This window comes from Peromyscus eremicus, chromosome 16_21 (genome assembly GCF_949786415.1).
Source record: "Peromyscus eremicus chromosome 16_21, PerEre_H2_v1, whole genome shotgun sequence".
Classification (NCBI taxonomy): Eukaryota; Metazoa; Chordata; class Mammalia; order Rodentia; family Cricetidae; genus Peromyscus; species Peromyscus eremicus.
This window is the reverse complement of record NC_081432.1, coordinates 4,838,105-4,852,220: the sequence shown is the minus strand read 5'-3', so window position 1 is coordinate 4,852,220 and position 14,116 is coordinate 4,838,105. Positions and strand designations below refer to the sequence as shown.

General features: G+C 55.3%; 1 protein-coding gene across 3 annotated transcripts in view; it reads right to left on the bottom strand.

Annotated features, from left to right (window-relative positions):
- Ppard (peroxisome proliferator activated receptor delta) overlaps positions 1–14,116 on the bottom strand; it is a 76,866-nt gene that overhangs the window by 12,422 nt on the left and 50,328 nt on the right. Inside the window, exons 1-2 of one of the 3 annotated variants that reach the window (XM_059281905.1) lie at positions 10,588–10,806; positions 2,779–2,985 (exon numbers count right to left, since the gene is read on the bottom strand). In XM_059281905.1, the coding sequence (XP_059137888.1) occupies positions 2,779–2,905 (127 nt within the window). In that variant the 5' untranslated portion in view covers positions 2,906–2,985; positions 10,588–10,806. Of the gene's footprint in view, positions 1–2,778; positions 2,986–10,587; positions 10,807–14,116 lie in introns of those variants that run through there. The other 2 variants (XM_059281904.1, XM_059281906.1) reach the window with 2 other exon arrangements.

Sequence of the window (14,116 nt, the reverse complement as noted above, 5' to 3'; positions counted from 1 at the left end):
TTGGGAGACAGGTGACTCTGAGACCAGCCTGGTCTACAGAGTGAGTTCCAGGATAGCCTGGTCTACAGAGTGAGTTCCAGGACAGCCAGGGCTATGTAGAAGGCCTGGTCTTGAAAAACAAACAAAACATTCAAAACAAAACCTCTTATTATTTATTACTAGGTATGTGACCTGTGTGTCGGGGGATGTGTGTGCCATGGTGCACATATGCAGGGAGGGGACAAATGTCAGCTGGTTCTCTCCTTCCATAGGATCGAACTCAGGTCTTTGGGCTTGTGCAGCAAGAGCCTTTGCCCACTGAACATCTCACTGGTCCCTACCTTTTCCTTAAAAAAATTTACATTGCGTGCTCATGCGTGCGTGCGTGTGTGTGTGTGTGTGTGTGCATGAGTGTGTGTGTGTGTGTGTGTGCACACATGTGGAAGTCAGAGGACAACTTAGAGGAGTTGGTTCTCTCCTTCCACTCTGTGGGTTCCAGGGAACTGACTTTAGACCAGCCGGCTTGGGAACAAGCACCTTTATCCACTCACGGAACCATTTCACTGGCTCTTATTTTATCCTTTTTTTTTTTTTTTTGGTTTGTTTTTGTTTTCTGAGACAGGGTTTCTCTGTTTGTCCTGGAACTTGCTTTGTAGGCCAGGCTGGCCTCGAACTCACAGAGATCCGCCTGCCTCTGCCTCCCGAGTGCTGGGATTAAAGGAGTGCGCCACTATGCCACCAGGCTTACTTCATCCTTTTTAGGGACTTTTTAGTCTCTCCTGAGACTCTGGCAGGCTTACCTAAGGGGTTTCCCACAGAGGGTGACACCCCACTTCTGTTCCTATGACTGCGTAAACAGACGACTGGGTCACCTCGGTGCTGCTCCAGGTGTCCCCACACCTGTCCCTGTGTCACCTGGCTCCGCTGCAGTCACTGCACTTTGCCTGGCACGTGAACATTACAACCCTTGCGGTGGGCAATCACTTGTGTGAGGTGTGTGCGAAATCCCAGGACCCGACACTTCCTGCCCAGACCCAGATATGGGGACAAAGTTGCCAGGGCAAGCGGCCAGGCCAGACCTCATGTCCTTCTCCTCCCTGTTCAAAACTGGTCTTCAGCACCTTCCTGACACCTGCCACACTGTCCCCAGGGTGTCTCATTCCCTCTGGCCCTTCTTCTCTAGCACACACTCTCTCCTTTCTCTCTCCAGGGTCTCTGTCTGTCTGTCTGTCTGCCTGCCTGCCCCCCTCTCTCTCCAAGGTTTCTGTCTCTGTCTGTCTGCCTGCCTGCCCCCCTCTCTCTCCAAGGTCTCTGTCTCTGTCTGTCTGTCTGCCTGCCCTCCTCTCTCTCCAGGGTCTCTCTGTGTAGCCCTGGCTGGCCTGTAGCTCACTACGTAGGCCAAGCTGGCCTTGAACTCACGGAGATCCTCCCTTCTCTTCCTCCCGGGTGCTGGGATTACTAGTGAGCAGCACCACACCTGACCCCCTCTGGTCCTTCCTTGAGTTGGAAGCAGCCTGTGGCAGCACTGAGTGAACTCTGACTCCCGACAACCATCCTCTCTCCTGAGAACGCTTGTCTCTCTAGATCCAGCACAGCCACCACCTCGAACACACAAGAACACAGGCTACTCTGCACCCCCACATCACACCACAACCGCTGGGGTCGTTCTGAGGCTGTGGGGGGACCAGCAGGACCGACAGCGCCTCCTACCCCACCCACTCAGAACTTTAAAGAGGAAAAACCTTGCTTTGCGTGTTTCAGGTGACAGGGCTCGAGGATTTGATCCCTTCTTGGTTGCAGGCCCAGGCAAGAGCCTGTTCGACCCCATAGCTGTCACCCCAGGTGCCACTGTCACTTGCAGACACTGGAGGCCAGAGCCCATCCCCCCGGAGTGGCCTGTCCAGCTGAAATCAGCAGCAAGCCATGTCTTACGGAGCCCATCCCTCCTGACTCCGAGGCTCTCTGAGGGCAGCACCTTGGGTCGTCAGATGCACTGGCCCAAGACGCCCAGAGGAGAGGCTGCGGAGGGACAGCGGAGGGGCCTGAGCAAGAAGGGGAAGCCGGGGCTGGGGGACACAGTGTGTAAGCTGGACATGGTGCCATGAGGATGAGGCAGATGTCAAGGTTGTGCTGGCCACCAGAGAAGAATGTCACCACTGCCACCAACAGAGGGTCAATGAAATGACCCAGCAAGTGGAAAAAGCCAGCTGAAACCTGGCTGAAACAAAAGTGACCCAAGTCACAGTCACTCATTCAAACCACTTGGCATTTCCGCTCAGTCATGGAGGAGGACAGACTTAGTGCCAGGCCTCCTGGGTTAAGTGGTTAAGTGGCTTACAACAAGTGCAGACATTTACAACAAGTGCAGGCATGCCTCACGTTCCTGGTGCAGTCAGGACCAGGGATGCAGCCCGGTGGCACAGTGCCCGCCTAGCATGCACAAAGCTCTGGGTTCAATCCCTTCACCAAAGCCTGCTACCAAATGTTGCCTGGGGAGGTGTGTCTGTGGGGGTCAGAGGCGCTCACTCGATGACTAGCAGTGACAAGATGATGATGACATGTTCTACACACACTCTCCCATCTCCAGAAAAGCCCACATCCACCTAGCCTGCCATTCCTGTCTGTTTCCAGAAGGGGTGTGATTTCCTGGGGGCCTCACCAGCTGGTCACTGACATGGTGGGACCCTGGACTCTGGCATTAGTCACTGTCACTCCACTCCTCAGTACCCCACCCACCCCAGGGAGTTCACAGAAACCTGGACCCCCACCCGCCCTGCTCTGCCCCAGCCTCCTCCATACCTGTGCAGCTGCCGGAAGGAAGCATGTGCTCTGGTCCTCCGTTGAGCTCCGGGGCTCCTTCAGTTGTGGCCACTTTCTCTTTCTCCTCTTCCCGGGCCTCAGGGGCCTCCTCCTGTGGCTGCTCCATGGCTGACCCCCACTCGGCGTGGCGCCTGCAGGCCTGGTCATAGCTCTGGCACCATCTGGGTCTGAGCGCAGATGGACCACCTGGGCAAGGGGAGACAGAAGAGGTCAGGAGAGAGGGTGGTGGGCACGGGGGTGGTGGTGGGCACAGGGGAGGGTGGTGGGCACAGGGGAGGGTGGTGGGCACAGGGGAGGGTGGTGGGCACAGGGGAGGGTGGTGGGCACAGGGGAGGGTGGTGGGCACAGGGGAGGGTGGTGGGCACGGGGGTGGTGGTGGGCACAGGGGAGGGTGGTGGGCACAGGAGAGGGTGGTGGGCACAGAGGAGGGTGGTGGGCACAGGGGAGGGTGGTGGGTACAGGGGAGGGAGTGGTTGGCACAGAGGAGGGTGGTGGGCACAGGGGAGGTTGGTGGGCACAGGAGAGGGTGGTGGGCACAGGAGAGAGTGGTGGGCACAGGGGAGGGTGGTGGGCACAGGGGAGGGTGGTGGGCACAGGGGAGGGTGGTGGGCACAGGGGAGGGTGGTGGGCACAGGGGGAGGGTGGTGGGCACAGGGGAGGGTGGTGGGCACAGGGGGAGGGTGGTGGGCACAGGGGAGGGTGGTGGGCACAGGGGAGGGTGGTGGGCACAGGGGGAGGGTGGTGGGCACAGGGGAGGGTGGTGGGCACAGGGGGAGGGTGGTGGGCACAGGGGAGGGTGGTGGGCACAGGAGAGGGTGGTGGGCACAGGGGAGGGTGGTGGGCACAGGGGAGGGTGGTGGGCACAGGGGAGGGTGGTGGGCACCGGCACACTGAGGGCCACCGTCACATAACAGTGCTGCTCCAGCGCCCTCCTCAGTCCCTGAAGAGCTTTCTGACTTTTTTAGACAGGGCTTTACTGCTGACCCTCCTGTCTTCCAAGTGCTGGAATAGAGGTGTGAGCCACCACCTCCAGAGGTCTACACTTCTCACACTGTCATCCGGCTCTCGGGGCAGGTTGGCAGGACTGAGGCAGTTTTCATTAACCAGATATGCCGACACTCTGTTGCGCCATCTCTACCTGCTTCCCCGCTCCAGGGGCCTCATAAATTGCCTGAGCAGAAGCGGAATGCTCCAACTCTCCGGCGCCCCCTGGAGGTCTCAATACACACTGCAGCCCCTACCCGAACCCCCAGCACGGTGGCTCAGAATGCAGCTGTCCAGTCACTCACGTTCTGAGGGGCGTCCTGTCCTGCCTGTGGCCACTGTGGGAAACAGCGTGGACTTCTGTACGTGTGTGCGCATTATTTATTTTTCATTTGTTTGTTTTGTGAACTAGGACTCTTTATGCTGCCCTGGCTGTCCTGGAATCAGCCCTTCGTAGACTAGGCTGGCCTAGAACTTAAAAAGGGGGTTATCTTTTCAATCCCCTGTAGCTATGACATGAAGCCAAGCTTGACAGCTAGTGTTGCCCAGCAAAGCACCTCCATGCTCGGGTTCTTTGTCCCTCACACTTAGCTCCATCCAGCCATCTGAGGCCTTCCCCTGCCCGGATGGCACACTGGCCTCTCAGAGGCTATACTCTGGGCAGCTGGATACGCAGCCCGGAAGTCTAGGTGGTAGGGAGCTGGAAGTTGGGGATCTGTGGATCTGGAAGATTCCCCAGTAAGTGACAGTCACAGGAAGGGTGTGAGCATCTCCTCACAGGACACACACACACACACACACACACACCCCAAATCAAGAGGAAAAGATGACGTTTTTGGTCAGCTGTGAAAACAACTGAGAAGGCACCAACATGGAAACTGGCCCCACATCTACACCAAGACAAAGGCCAGATGCTCCAGAGATTCAAGTCATAGCAAGGATATGTAAAGTAGGGCAGCGGTGGGTGGCGGATGCAGCTCCGTGGGGAGAGTGCTTGCCCAGGGCACACAGCCTCTGGGTTGATCCTCAGCACCCATTAACCAGGTGTGGTGGTGCGCATCTGTAATCCTAGGACTCGGGAGGTGGAGGCAGGAGGGTCAGAAGCTCATGGTTATCCCCAGCTATACACAGAGTTGGAGGCTAGCCTGGGCTACAAGAAACCCTACCAAAACAACAAAACCCCTCATTAAGTGCACAAACGATGTATTGACATAAAGCTCACCTCACAGTAAGTAAGATATAGGCCTGACAGAAACCCATAAAAGCTTTATGAATGACAAGATTACAGGTAAAAGAATAATACATTTAATTATATAAAAGCATAAAAGTTCTACATAATTAAAGGCCATTTAAGGACAAACAAAGTAAAGCAGACCTGGGCTTTGTTTGTAGCTCAGATGCCTCTCAAGCACCCAGGAGGTCCCGGGTTGGTCCCCAGCACTGCACAGACCGGCTTGCGGTCTGCCTTGGAGGACAGAGGGTCAAAAGTTCCAAGGTTAGCCTTACTATCTAGCAAGTTTGAGGCCAGCCTGGGCAACATGAGACACTGCTTTAAAAACCAAACCCAATCAATCAATCAATCAATCAATCAATCAGATAATAAACAGAGAAAAATACTTTCAACTTTTATCCAAGTGCTAAATTCCTTAAAATAGCTTATAAATTCCTAAGTAAAGACTAGTAACCCAAGCCAGGTATGGTGGCCACACCTCTAATCACAACACAGGAGGCTAGCCTTGTCTACATGGAGAGTTCTAAGGCAGTCCCCAGTCCTGAGACATGTTTTTCAAATAAAACACACTAATATAAGGGGATGTGGATTCACGGTAGAGACTGGGCAACGTGGTGGCATTGTGTTCCCCAAAATATTGTGTACCCTAATAAATTTATCTGGGATCAGAGAACAGAAAAGCCACTAGATACTTAGGATAGGCAGTGGTAGTACAGGCCTTTAATCCTACCATTCCAGAGGCAGAAATCCATCTGTTCAAGGATATAGCCAAGCATCCCAGAAAGTGAGCCTTTAATCCCAGGGAGTGGTGGTAGAAAGCAGAAAGATATATAAGGCGTGAGGACCAGGAACTAGAAGCATTTGGCTGGTTAAGCATTTAGCTGGTTAAGCATTCAGGCTTTTGAGCAGCACAGTTCAGCTGAGAGCCATTCGGATATGAGGACACAGAGGCTTCCAGTCTGAGGAAACAAGATCAGCTGAGAACTTGGCCAGGTGAGGTTAGCTGTGGCTTGTTCTGCTTCTCTGATCTTCCAGTGTTCACCCCAATAACTGGCCTCAGGTTTGATTTAATTAATAAGACCTTTTAAGATTCATGCTACATCACAAGCATGTGTGAAGTGCTGGGTTTAACCCTAGGTACTGAGAAGCAACAAAAATAAGCCCCCAAACAAGAAGGCACTCCTCGGACACTGCTGTTGAGCATGTGATTGGGAGAAATGGCATGGCCTTGTGGAGGGCAACTGGACCATCTATTACTAATCCCACTGGATGAGAATAAGACCATTCCCATAATTTTTTGAGCCAAATTTGAAGCAAGTTTTATTGACAATTTATTGGCCAGGTCCATGGATACTGGCCATGTCCATGCCCAGGTTAGCCCTCACACTGTGTAAGGACAAGTGCACGTACTTTGACCCAGAAGCCCTGCTGTGGGCTGTGTGTATGGCTGCACCGCCATAAGCAGAGTGATGGAGTGTTGGTGCAAGGCCAGCCTTCCATGGTCTGGGGTGGGGACAGGTTAAGAGGGCTCTGACAGCCCCAGACAGAATGGCTGTGGGCTGACACAGAAGAACCGGTAATACAGTCCACGATCCGCAGGACGGAGCTGTCCAGGATGGGGTCAGGGGAGAGGAAAGCCGGCCCAAACAGCTGCTCATCTGGCCTCCCACCCCCACTGCCTGGCCACCATGATGTGAACTGTGCCTCCCCACCACAAAGGAATGAATCCTTTGAAATTGTGAGGCAAATAAGGAACTCCCCCCTTTAACGTGGTCTCTTGAATATTTTGGTCAGAATACAGACAGAAAGCTAATAACATAGTTATCTTTTCTACAAACAGAATCAGGATAAAATTAAAAGGCAAAACTAACAGTAATGTGAAGAAGGAATGCACAGCCTTCGATTCTCAAGTCTCTGTTTTCCAGAAGTCAGCTAGAGATGTTCATTATAAAATTCAAATGACCACTGGGATACAACCGACAGTGTGCGTAACTTCCAAACCAGGACCGCAGGGCGGGGGAGACATGTAAAGCCCCAGCTTGGGGGCTGGGGAGATGGAGGGGCTGGGGAGATGGAGGGGCTAGGGAGATGGAGGGGCTGGGGAGATGGTTCAGCAACCACTTGCTGCCAAGCCTGAAGATGCCAGCTGAATCCCTGGGGAAGGGGAGAAATGACTTGTGCATGCCTCTTCTGACTTCACTGGTGAGCTGTGATATGCGCGTAACACACACACACACACGTGATAATAAATACGCTTGCTGACTGACAAAGACAAGGAAGGAGACCTGGAGATGTAACTAAAAGCAATGAGGGGTCCTGGACAGAAAGAAGACAGTCTGTACTGCGCCATTCCAGCTGCAGAGATGTTTGTCCATCTAAGATGTTCCGTGAGGGAAGCTGGCTGAGGGGCACACGGAACACGGCACATGTACAGAGTTTTTCTCTAACAGGACACTTACTTCAAACGCTTTCACTGTCTTAAAGCTTTTAAAGTAAGTTGGCCGTACTGGAGACTGGATATTCCAGCATCCACGTGGCAGCTCACAACTGTACAACCCCAGTTCCAGGGGACCCAGCATCCTCTTCTGGCCTCCATGGGCACTGTACACGTGATGCACAGACATGCATGCAGGCAAAATACCCACATACATAAAATAAAAACCTAAAAGTAATTTTCCTGAAAACTGGAACAACTGGGCACCCATGGCACAGCCTGGTGCCCATTCCCAGAGTTAACTATGCCCTTGGCTCCACCTCCACTGCCCTACTGGATTATCCCTGGCACTCCATTCACTCATGCTGCTCTGCAGAGGAGAGAAGCTTGGTTTGCCATAAACAGATCTTAAGGACCAATGCCCGGCCCCTCACCCCAATGCCCGACCCCTCACCCCAAGGCCCGACCCCTCACCCTAATGCCCGACCACTCACCCCAATGCCCGACCCCTCACCCCAATGCCCGACCCCTCACCCCAATGCCTGACCCCTCACCCCAAGTCTTAAACTTAGGAAATCACAAGAGCTGGGATGCTCAGCAATGCTGCCTCCTCCCTGCATGTGGTCCTTTACAGGGCAGCCAGGTGTCATTCCCACTTGTCTTCCGAGTCCCCTCTTTTTTCCGGTGGTTGAGCCTTCTCAAGATCAGCAGTGTGTCTGGAAGAACATCCCTGCTTGCTGTGGTTGGTATTGGACACGATCCCAGCAATGACAGGAGCAGCGACCTCCTGTGAGGGCCTGCCGCACAGCCCTGCTCCATGCCCACCGCATGGCCCTGCTCCGTGCCCATTGCATGGCCCTCCTCCGTGCCCAGCACAGGAGGAAACAGGCCGTGGGGCAGGGTGGGAAGTCAGAAGGTGCCTGCCTGCTGTAGAAATGACCTCCTATCAGATAGCAAGCACCAAAGACCCTCATGCTGCAGATCTAAGTGTGGAGATAGGAAGGCCAGGGTGGGGCAAGGGAAAGGCCCCATCAGGTCTATGCTCCTGTGCAGAATGCAGATGACGGGGCTCCTGGGGTGGCTGGGGACTGTGGGTGGGTGGGCCGAGACTGGGAAAAGAGACCTGGCTTGGCGTCCTGTAGTTTGGATGTGTAGTTTGTTGGTCTCCTTCTGCCCTCTGCTCCTGGGAGCTGGAGCACAGGGTTCCTGCTCAGGACTGAATGCTGAGGTCCTTCTGCACCCAGGCACTATGAGGGGTGACACACAGGCTGCCACTCAATCCTCACGAGCCCTGCAGCAATCCCCAGGTCTCCCATGGACAAAGGAAGAAGTGGCATGAAGCCCCCTACCCCCACCCCAGTCCTAGAACCCTGATAGTGTCTCCCAAAGGACCTGCTAGGGGACAAGATGGAAGATGACAGAGCTTGAGAGCTGATGAGGCCAGCACTGGCCAGACCTCAGACAGCTGTGGGCACAGCCATATCGCCTGAACCCAGCCCTAAGCCACAGCTCATCCTATATCCCTGCTGCTAGGAGGATTTCTTCCTAACAGCCGGGAGAGCTGCTCTGTTTCTGGGGTGCACATGACTGCCTCTTCAGACTTGGGATCAGAAACAGAACGTCAGTCCATGCTAATGTTTCTCCCTGGCCAGAGCTGTCTCTTTGGTGTGGCTGAGGTGGGGGAGCAGTTGTCCAGTTGTTCTGAAACCCACACACATTCCTTGGGCTTCTTCACATAAAGCTCTAACTGCCAAGCTGCAGTCCACTCTCGTATTCTGCCAGGAGCCATTCACTCCAGCCAGCCCTGCCTGATCCACCTGTAGCTGGGGCCAGCCAGCCACACTGCCTGACACCCTGTCACTGTTCGGTCCTGCAGCCGGGAGCCACCTGATGGCTTAGACCTTCAGTTGGCTTTTCCCAGATTGCTGCCACCTGACTTGCCAGGAACCTGCTCTCCTGTTCCCTCTTCAGTCCTGCCCAGGCAGGGTGCTCACAGTGGCAGTCTCCCCTCTGCCCCCAGCACCGAGTTAGGGCCACACCCCTTAATCAGGAGCCTTGCCTACTAAAGGGGCCGCAGCCTCGGACCCTTCAGCAAGTCGAGCCTTACATGCAGCCATGAGGAGGGGCAGGAACAGGGGTTCCTAGCAAAGGGGTTTTCTGCAAGACAATCCCTGGACTACTCTAATGCGCGCATACACACATGAATATATACATACACTCATATACATGAATGTGCACATGTGTGCGCACCCCAGCCCACTTACTTCAATCCTGACTCCAATCTGCAAGGTGTACTGACTGCGCTGGCCTTACCACATCAACACGCCCCAGGAGTGTCCTCTGTTCTACTGAGGTGGGTTCCCGGGGCCAGGCACAGTGCCTTTCAGTGGGTGTTCAACAGGCACTAGGTGAACAGATAAGCACACCGACAGCCTTGGCCTGCAGCAGTCACCAAGGGGTCAGTTTCTGTATGTCCCTGCCATTCATACATGATGCCTTTTAGAAGTGAACTCCAGCTTCTGGGTCAGGTCCCCCCCATCCGCCCCCACGAAGCAGGCAGTAACAGGTGGGTGTGCAGTACAGGGGGATCGGGGGTCAGGTCCCCCCCCCCATGAAGCAGGCAGTAACAGGTGGGTGTGCAGTACAGGGGGGTCGGGGGGTCAGGGTCCCCCCCCATGAAGCAGGCAGTAACAGGTGGGTGTGCAGTACAGGGGAGTCGGGGGGTCAAGTTCCCCCCCCATGAAGCAGGCAGTAACAGGTGGGTGTGCAGTACAGGGGGGTTGGGGGGTCAGGTTCCCCCCCCATGAAGCAGGCAGTAACAGGTGGGTGTGCAGTACAGGGGAGTCGGGGGGTCAGGTTCCCCCCACATGAAGCAGGCAGTAACAGGTGAGTGTGCAGTACAGGGGGGTCGGGGGGTCAAGTTCCCCCCCATGAAGCAGGCAGTAACAGGTGGGTGTGCAGTACCGAGCCACCTACTGGGACCACGGCTGGCGGCTGCTGTGTGCATCACTGTTGATGCGAGGTCAGCAGATTTAAGTGTGCAAGCACCGGGACCCCAGGACCTCCACAGGTCTCCCCTCCCTCCCTCCCGTCCTCCACAGGAGACCTGCAGGGTGCTCCCTGCTCTGCCCCAGAGTACCTCGAAGAGATGCAAAGTGAAAACAGAGGAAAGTGTCCTGGGGAAGAGGACCACGCTGTGGTTCTTCGCTGAGGGACGGATGGCCTGAGCCTTCCTCCACGTCCTACCCCTCTGCCATTGGTCCAGTTTCTACTTCCTCCTTCCCACTGCAGCGGGTGAGGGTCAGTAGTGTCACTGAGGCAGAGGTTGTTCCCATGCCTCTGATGGCCCTAAGAGAAAGGCCCTGGAAGACTCTGCCCCAAGCTTTCCAATCAATCAGTAATCTGTGTGCTGACCCAGTGACCCAGTTTTCTGGGCCAGCAACTCCGCAGAACTCACTGCCTCGCATTCGCCAATTCAACTCACCCCACCTCCTCAGGGCACCCAAAGGCCGGAGTGGATTCACCCTAGTGGGTCCCTGAGAGATCAGGAAGCAGACAGGACAGTGGGCAGCGACCGCCTCTGGTACTTCCAGTTCCTCCCCGGGCAGAAGGAATGCTGATTAAAACACAGGCTCTGGCAGCCAGAGACAGAACAGAGCGAAGGGAGCTCATGCCCGAGCCGGGAAACAGGAAGTGAGGGCCTCGGGTGGGCTGCCAGCTGCCAGCAGCCCTGACTCCGGGTGGCTGGGTAACGCAGTACCCATGGCTCTCAGCAGCCCTGACTCCGGGTGGCTGGGGTAATGAGTGCCCACAGCTCTCAGCAGCTCTGACCCCAGGTGGCTGGGGTAACGCAGTACCCACGGCTCTCAGCAGCCCTGACTCTGGGTGGCTGGGGTAACACAGTACCCACGGCTCTCAGCAGCCCTGACTCTGGGTGGCTGGGGTAACGCAGTACCCACAGCTCTCAGCAGCCCTGACTCCGGGTGGCTGGGGTAACACAGTACCCACAGCTCTCAGCAGCCCTGACTCCAGGTGGCTGGGTAACACAGTACCCACGGCTCTCAGCAGCCCCTGACTCCGGGTGGCTGGGTAACACAGTACCCACGGCTCTGAGCAGCCCTGACTCTGGGTGGCTGGGGTAATGCAGTACCCACAGCTCTCAGCAGCCCTGACTCTAGGTGGCTGGGGTAACGCAGTACCCACGGCTCTCAGCAGCCCCTGACTCTGGGTGGCTGGGGTAATGCAGTACCCACGGCTCTCAGCAGCCCTGACTCTAGGTGGCTGGGGTAATGCAGTACCCATGGCTCTCAGCAGCCCTGACTCTAGGTGGCTGGGGTAACGCAGTACCCACGGCTCTCAGCAGCCCCTGACTTTGGGTGGTTGGGGTAATGCAGTACCCACTCCCAACTGTAGCAAGATGGAGAAGGTTCCAAAATGTTATTTCGCAAACGAGATGTGAGTTACGTGAGAACATGGGCCCAGAAATAAACAAGCCTGGTGTAGTGTGTACCTGTATTTCCAGCTGAGGCTGAGGCAGGGCTGCTGCAAGTTCAAGGCCAGCCTGGGCTGCACAGTGAGACCCTGTCTTCCCCAAGGAGGGGGCACATCGAGCTAGCTTGGTGTACAAAGGTGCTTGCCACCAAGCCTGATGATCCGAATTCAACTCCTGGAACTTACATGGGAGAAGAGACTCGGTTCTCATGGGTCAGCCTTTGATCTCCACTTGAATGCTGGAGTAATAACAGAGTTAACTGCACGCATGTGCGCGCGCACGCGCACACACATAAATACATAAATGAAACAAAAAAGCCAGCTAGAGAGATAGCTTTAAAAGTGCCTGCCAGCTGGACAGTGGTGGTGCACACCTTTAATCCCAGCAGAGGGAGGCAGAGGCAGGTGGATCTCTGTGAGTTCAAGGCCAGTCTGGTCTACATAGCGAGAGCCAGGACAGCCAAGGCTACACAGAGGAACCCTGGTGCTTGCTGGCCAGCACAGCCTAGCCTGCTTGCAAGATGCAGGTCAGTAAGAGACCCCAACTCAGGTACCAAGGTGAATAGCATCTAAGGAACAATGACCAAGAATGACCTGTGGTCTCCACACGTATGTGTCTGTGCGCGTGCGCATGCACACACACACACACACACACACACATGAACTAGACACAATCCACCCACGGTGCTAAAGAACACTTCTGTTTTGTTTGTTTTTGAGACAGGGTCTCACTATGTAGTCCTGGCTGGTCTGGAACTCATTATGTTGACCAGGCTGGCTTTGAACTCACAGAGATCCATTTGCCCCTGCCTCTTAAGTGCTAGGGCTAAAAGGTGTGTGCCACCACACCTGCTTGATTTTCTTAATTATATTCTTGTGTTTAAGTTTCTTTCAGGGAGCATTGGGGTATGTTTTATGCTGTGGGGAGGGAGGAAAACATCTTTGAAGGTGCTTTGACTAAAGAATGCCGAGTGAGCTGCTGGAAGGCACTGGGGAGCTACACAGGGGGCCTGCCAGGCTCTGGGAAGACTGGGGACTCTCCTAACAGGGCTTCTAAGCAAAGGCCTTCGGCATTCGGGGGCTCCTGACCAAGAGGCTCCGCTGCCAGGCAGGAGACCTCCCCAGAGCCCTCGTCACCAGGGCCTGGGAGCTATGTCTGCCGAGGCCTCCCTGTCCCTCTGCCTTCCTCTCAGTCCCCGCCAGAGGCTGCCATCTGCGGTCATTCACTCGGTCAACAAACATTTGCTAAGGACATTAGTCAAGAAGCTGAGATAAATGTTAAACTGTGACTGAGGGCCACGCCTCTTGGAAGACTTGATGCCAAGCACTGTAGGGAATGTGGGAGCACTCCAGTCTAGGGCAGGTGGTGGGAGACACAGGACACACAGGGCTCCGGAGTGACAGGAGCAGATCCAAAGAGAAGAGGACAGGAACCAGCGGGGTCGAGAGGGGTCATGAGGCTGCGGCTGGAGGGCTGCAGGTTTAGGAAGGTAAAAGCGTGTGAGAGCCATCGACCTGGGAAAAGCAGGGAGCCCAGCAGGGCTCTGAAGGATCAGGGCGGCATTTTAAACCTCCCCTCCGAGGCTGTGGAGGAAGAACCCACAGAACCTGGCATGGTCTGGGAAGCAGCCGCCTGCCCGTCCCTAGAAAGATCCAGGCTGAGTTAATTATCCAAGGGGGGCTGACACACAGGCCCGTGCTGCCGATGCCCGCTCTGAGCAAAGTGACCATTCAGTAATCTCCAGGACCCCCTACCTCTCCATGCTCCAACGTGCTCTGGCGAGCATGCGCAGCACATATAAGTATAACTGACACGGACAGCCACATGCCTGGGTCTGACAATGTGAGGAGTCCTGCCGTGGGGCTCTATGGTCACCAGGTACTGACCAGCACCATCATTTTTCTTTCTAAGCCACTAAGACTAGGGAAACCTTTCACACTCCAGAAGTGCCTTCACCATCACCTCCTCTAACCAGCCCGCTGAGCCAGGCCGGCAGGACTCAACGCTGACAGCCCATTATTTTATTGTATCACTGTGACCTCTCCGGGGGAAATCCTGCCTCCGTCAGGAGGAGGGGATGAGAACCCCATCAAGAGGGGAGCAGGGCAGGTGGGGTGATGGATGCAGTGAGGAGGCAGGGCAGGTGAGCAGGGCTGACTGGCTGACCCTCTCTGGG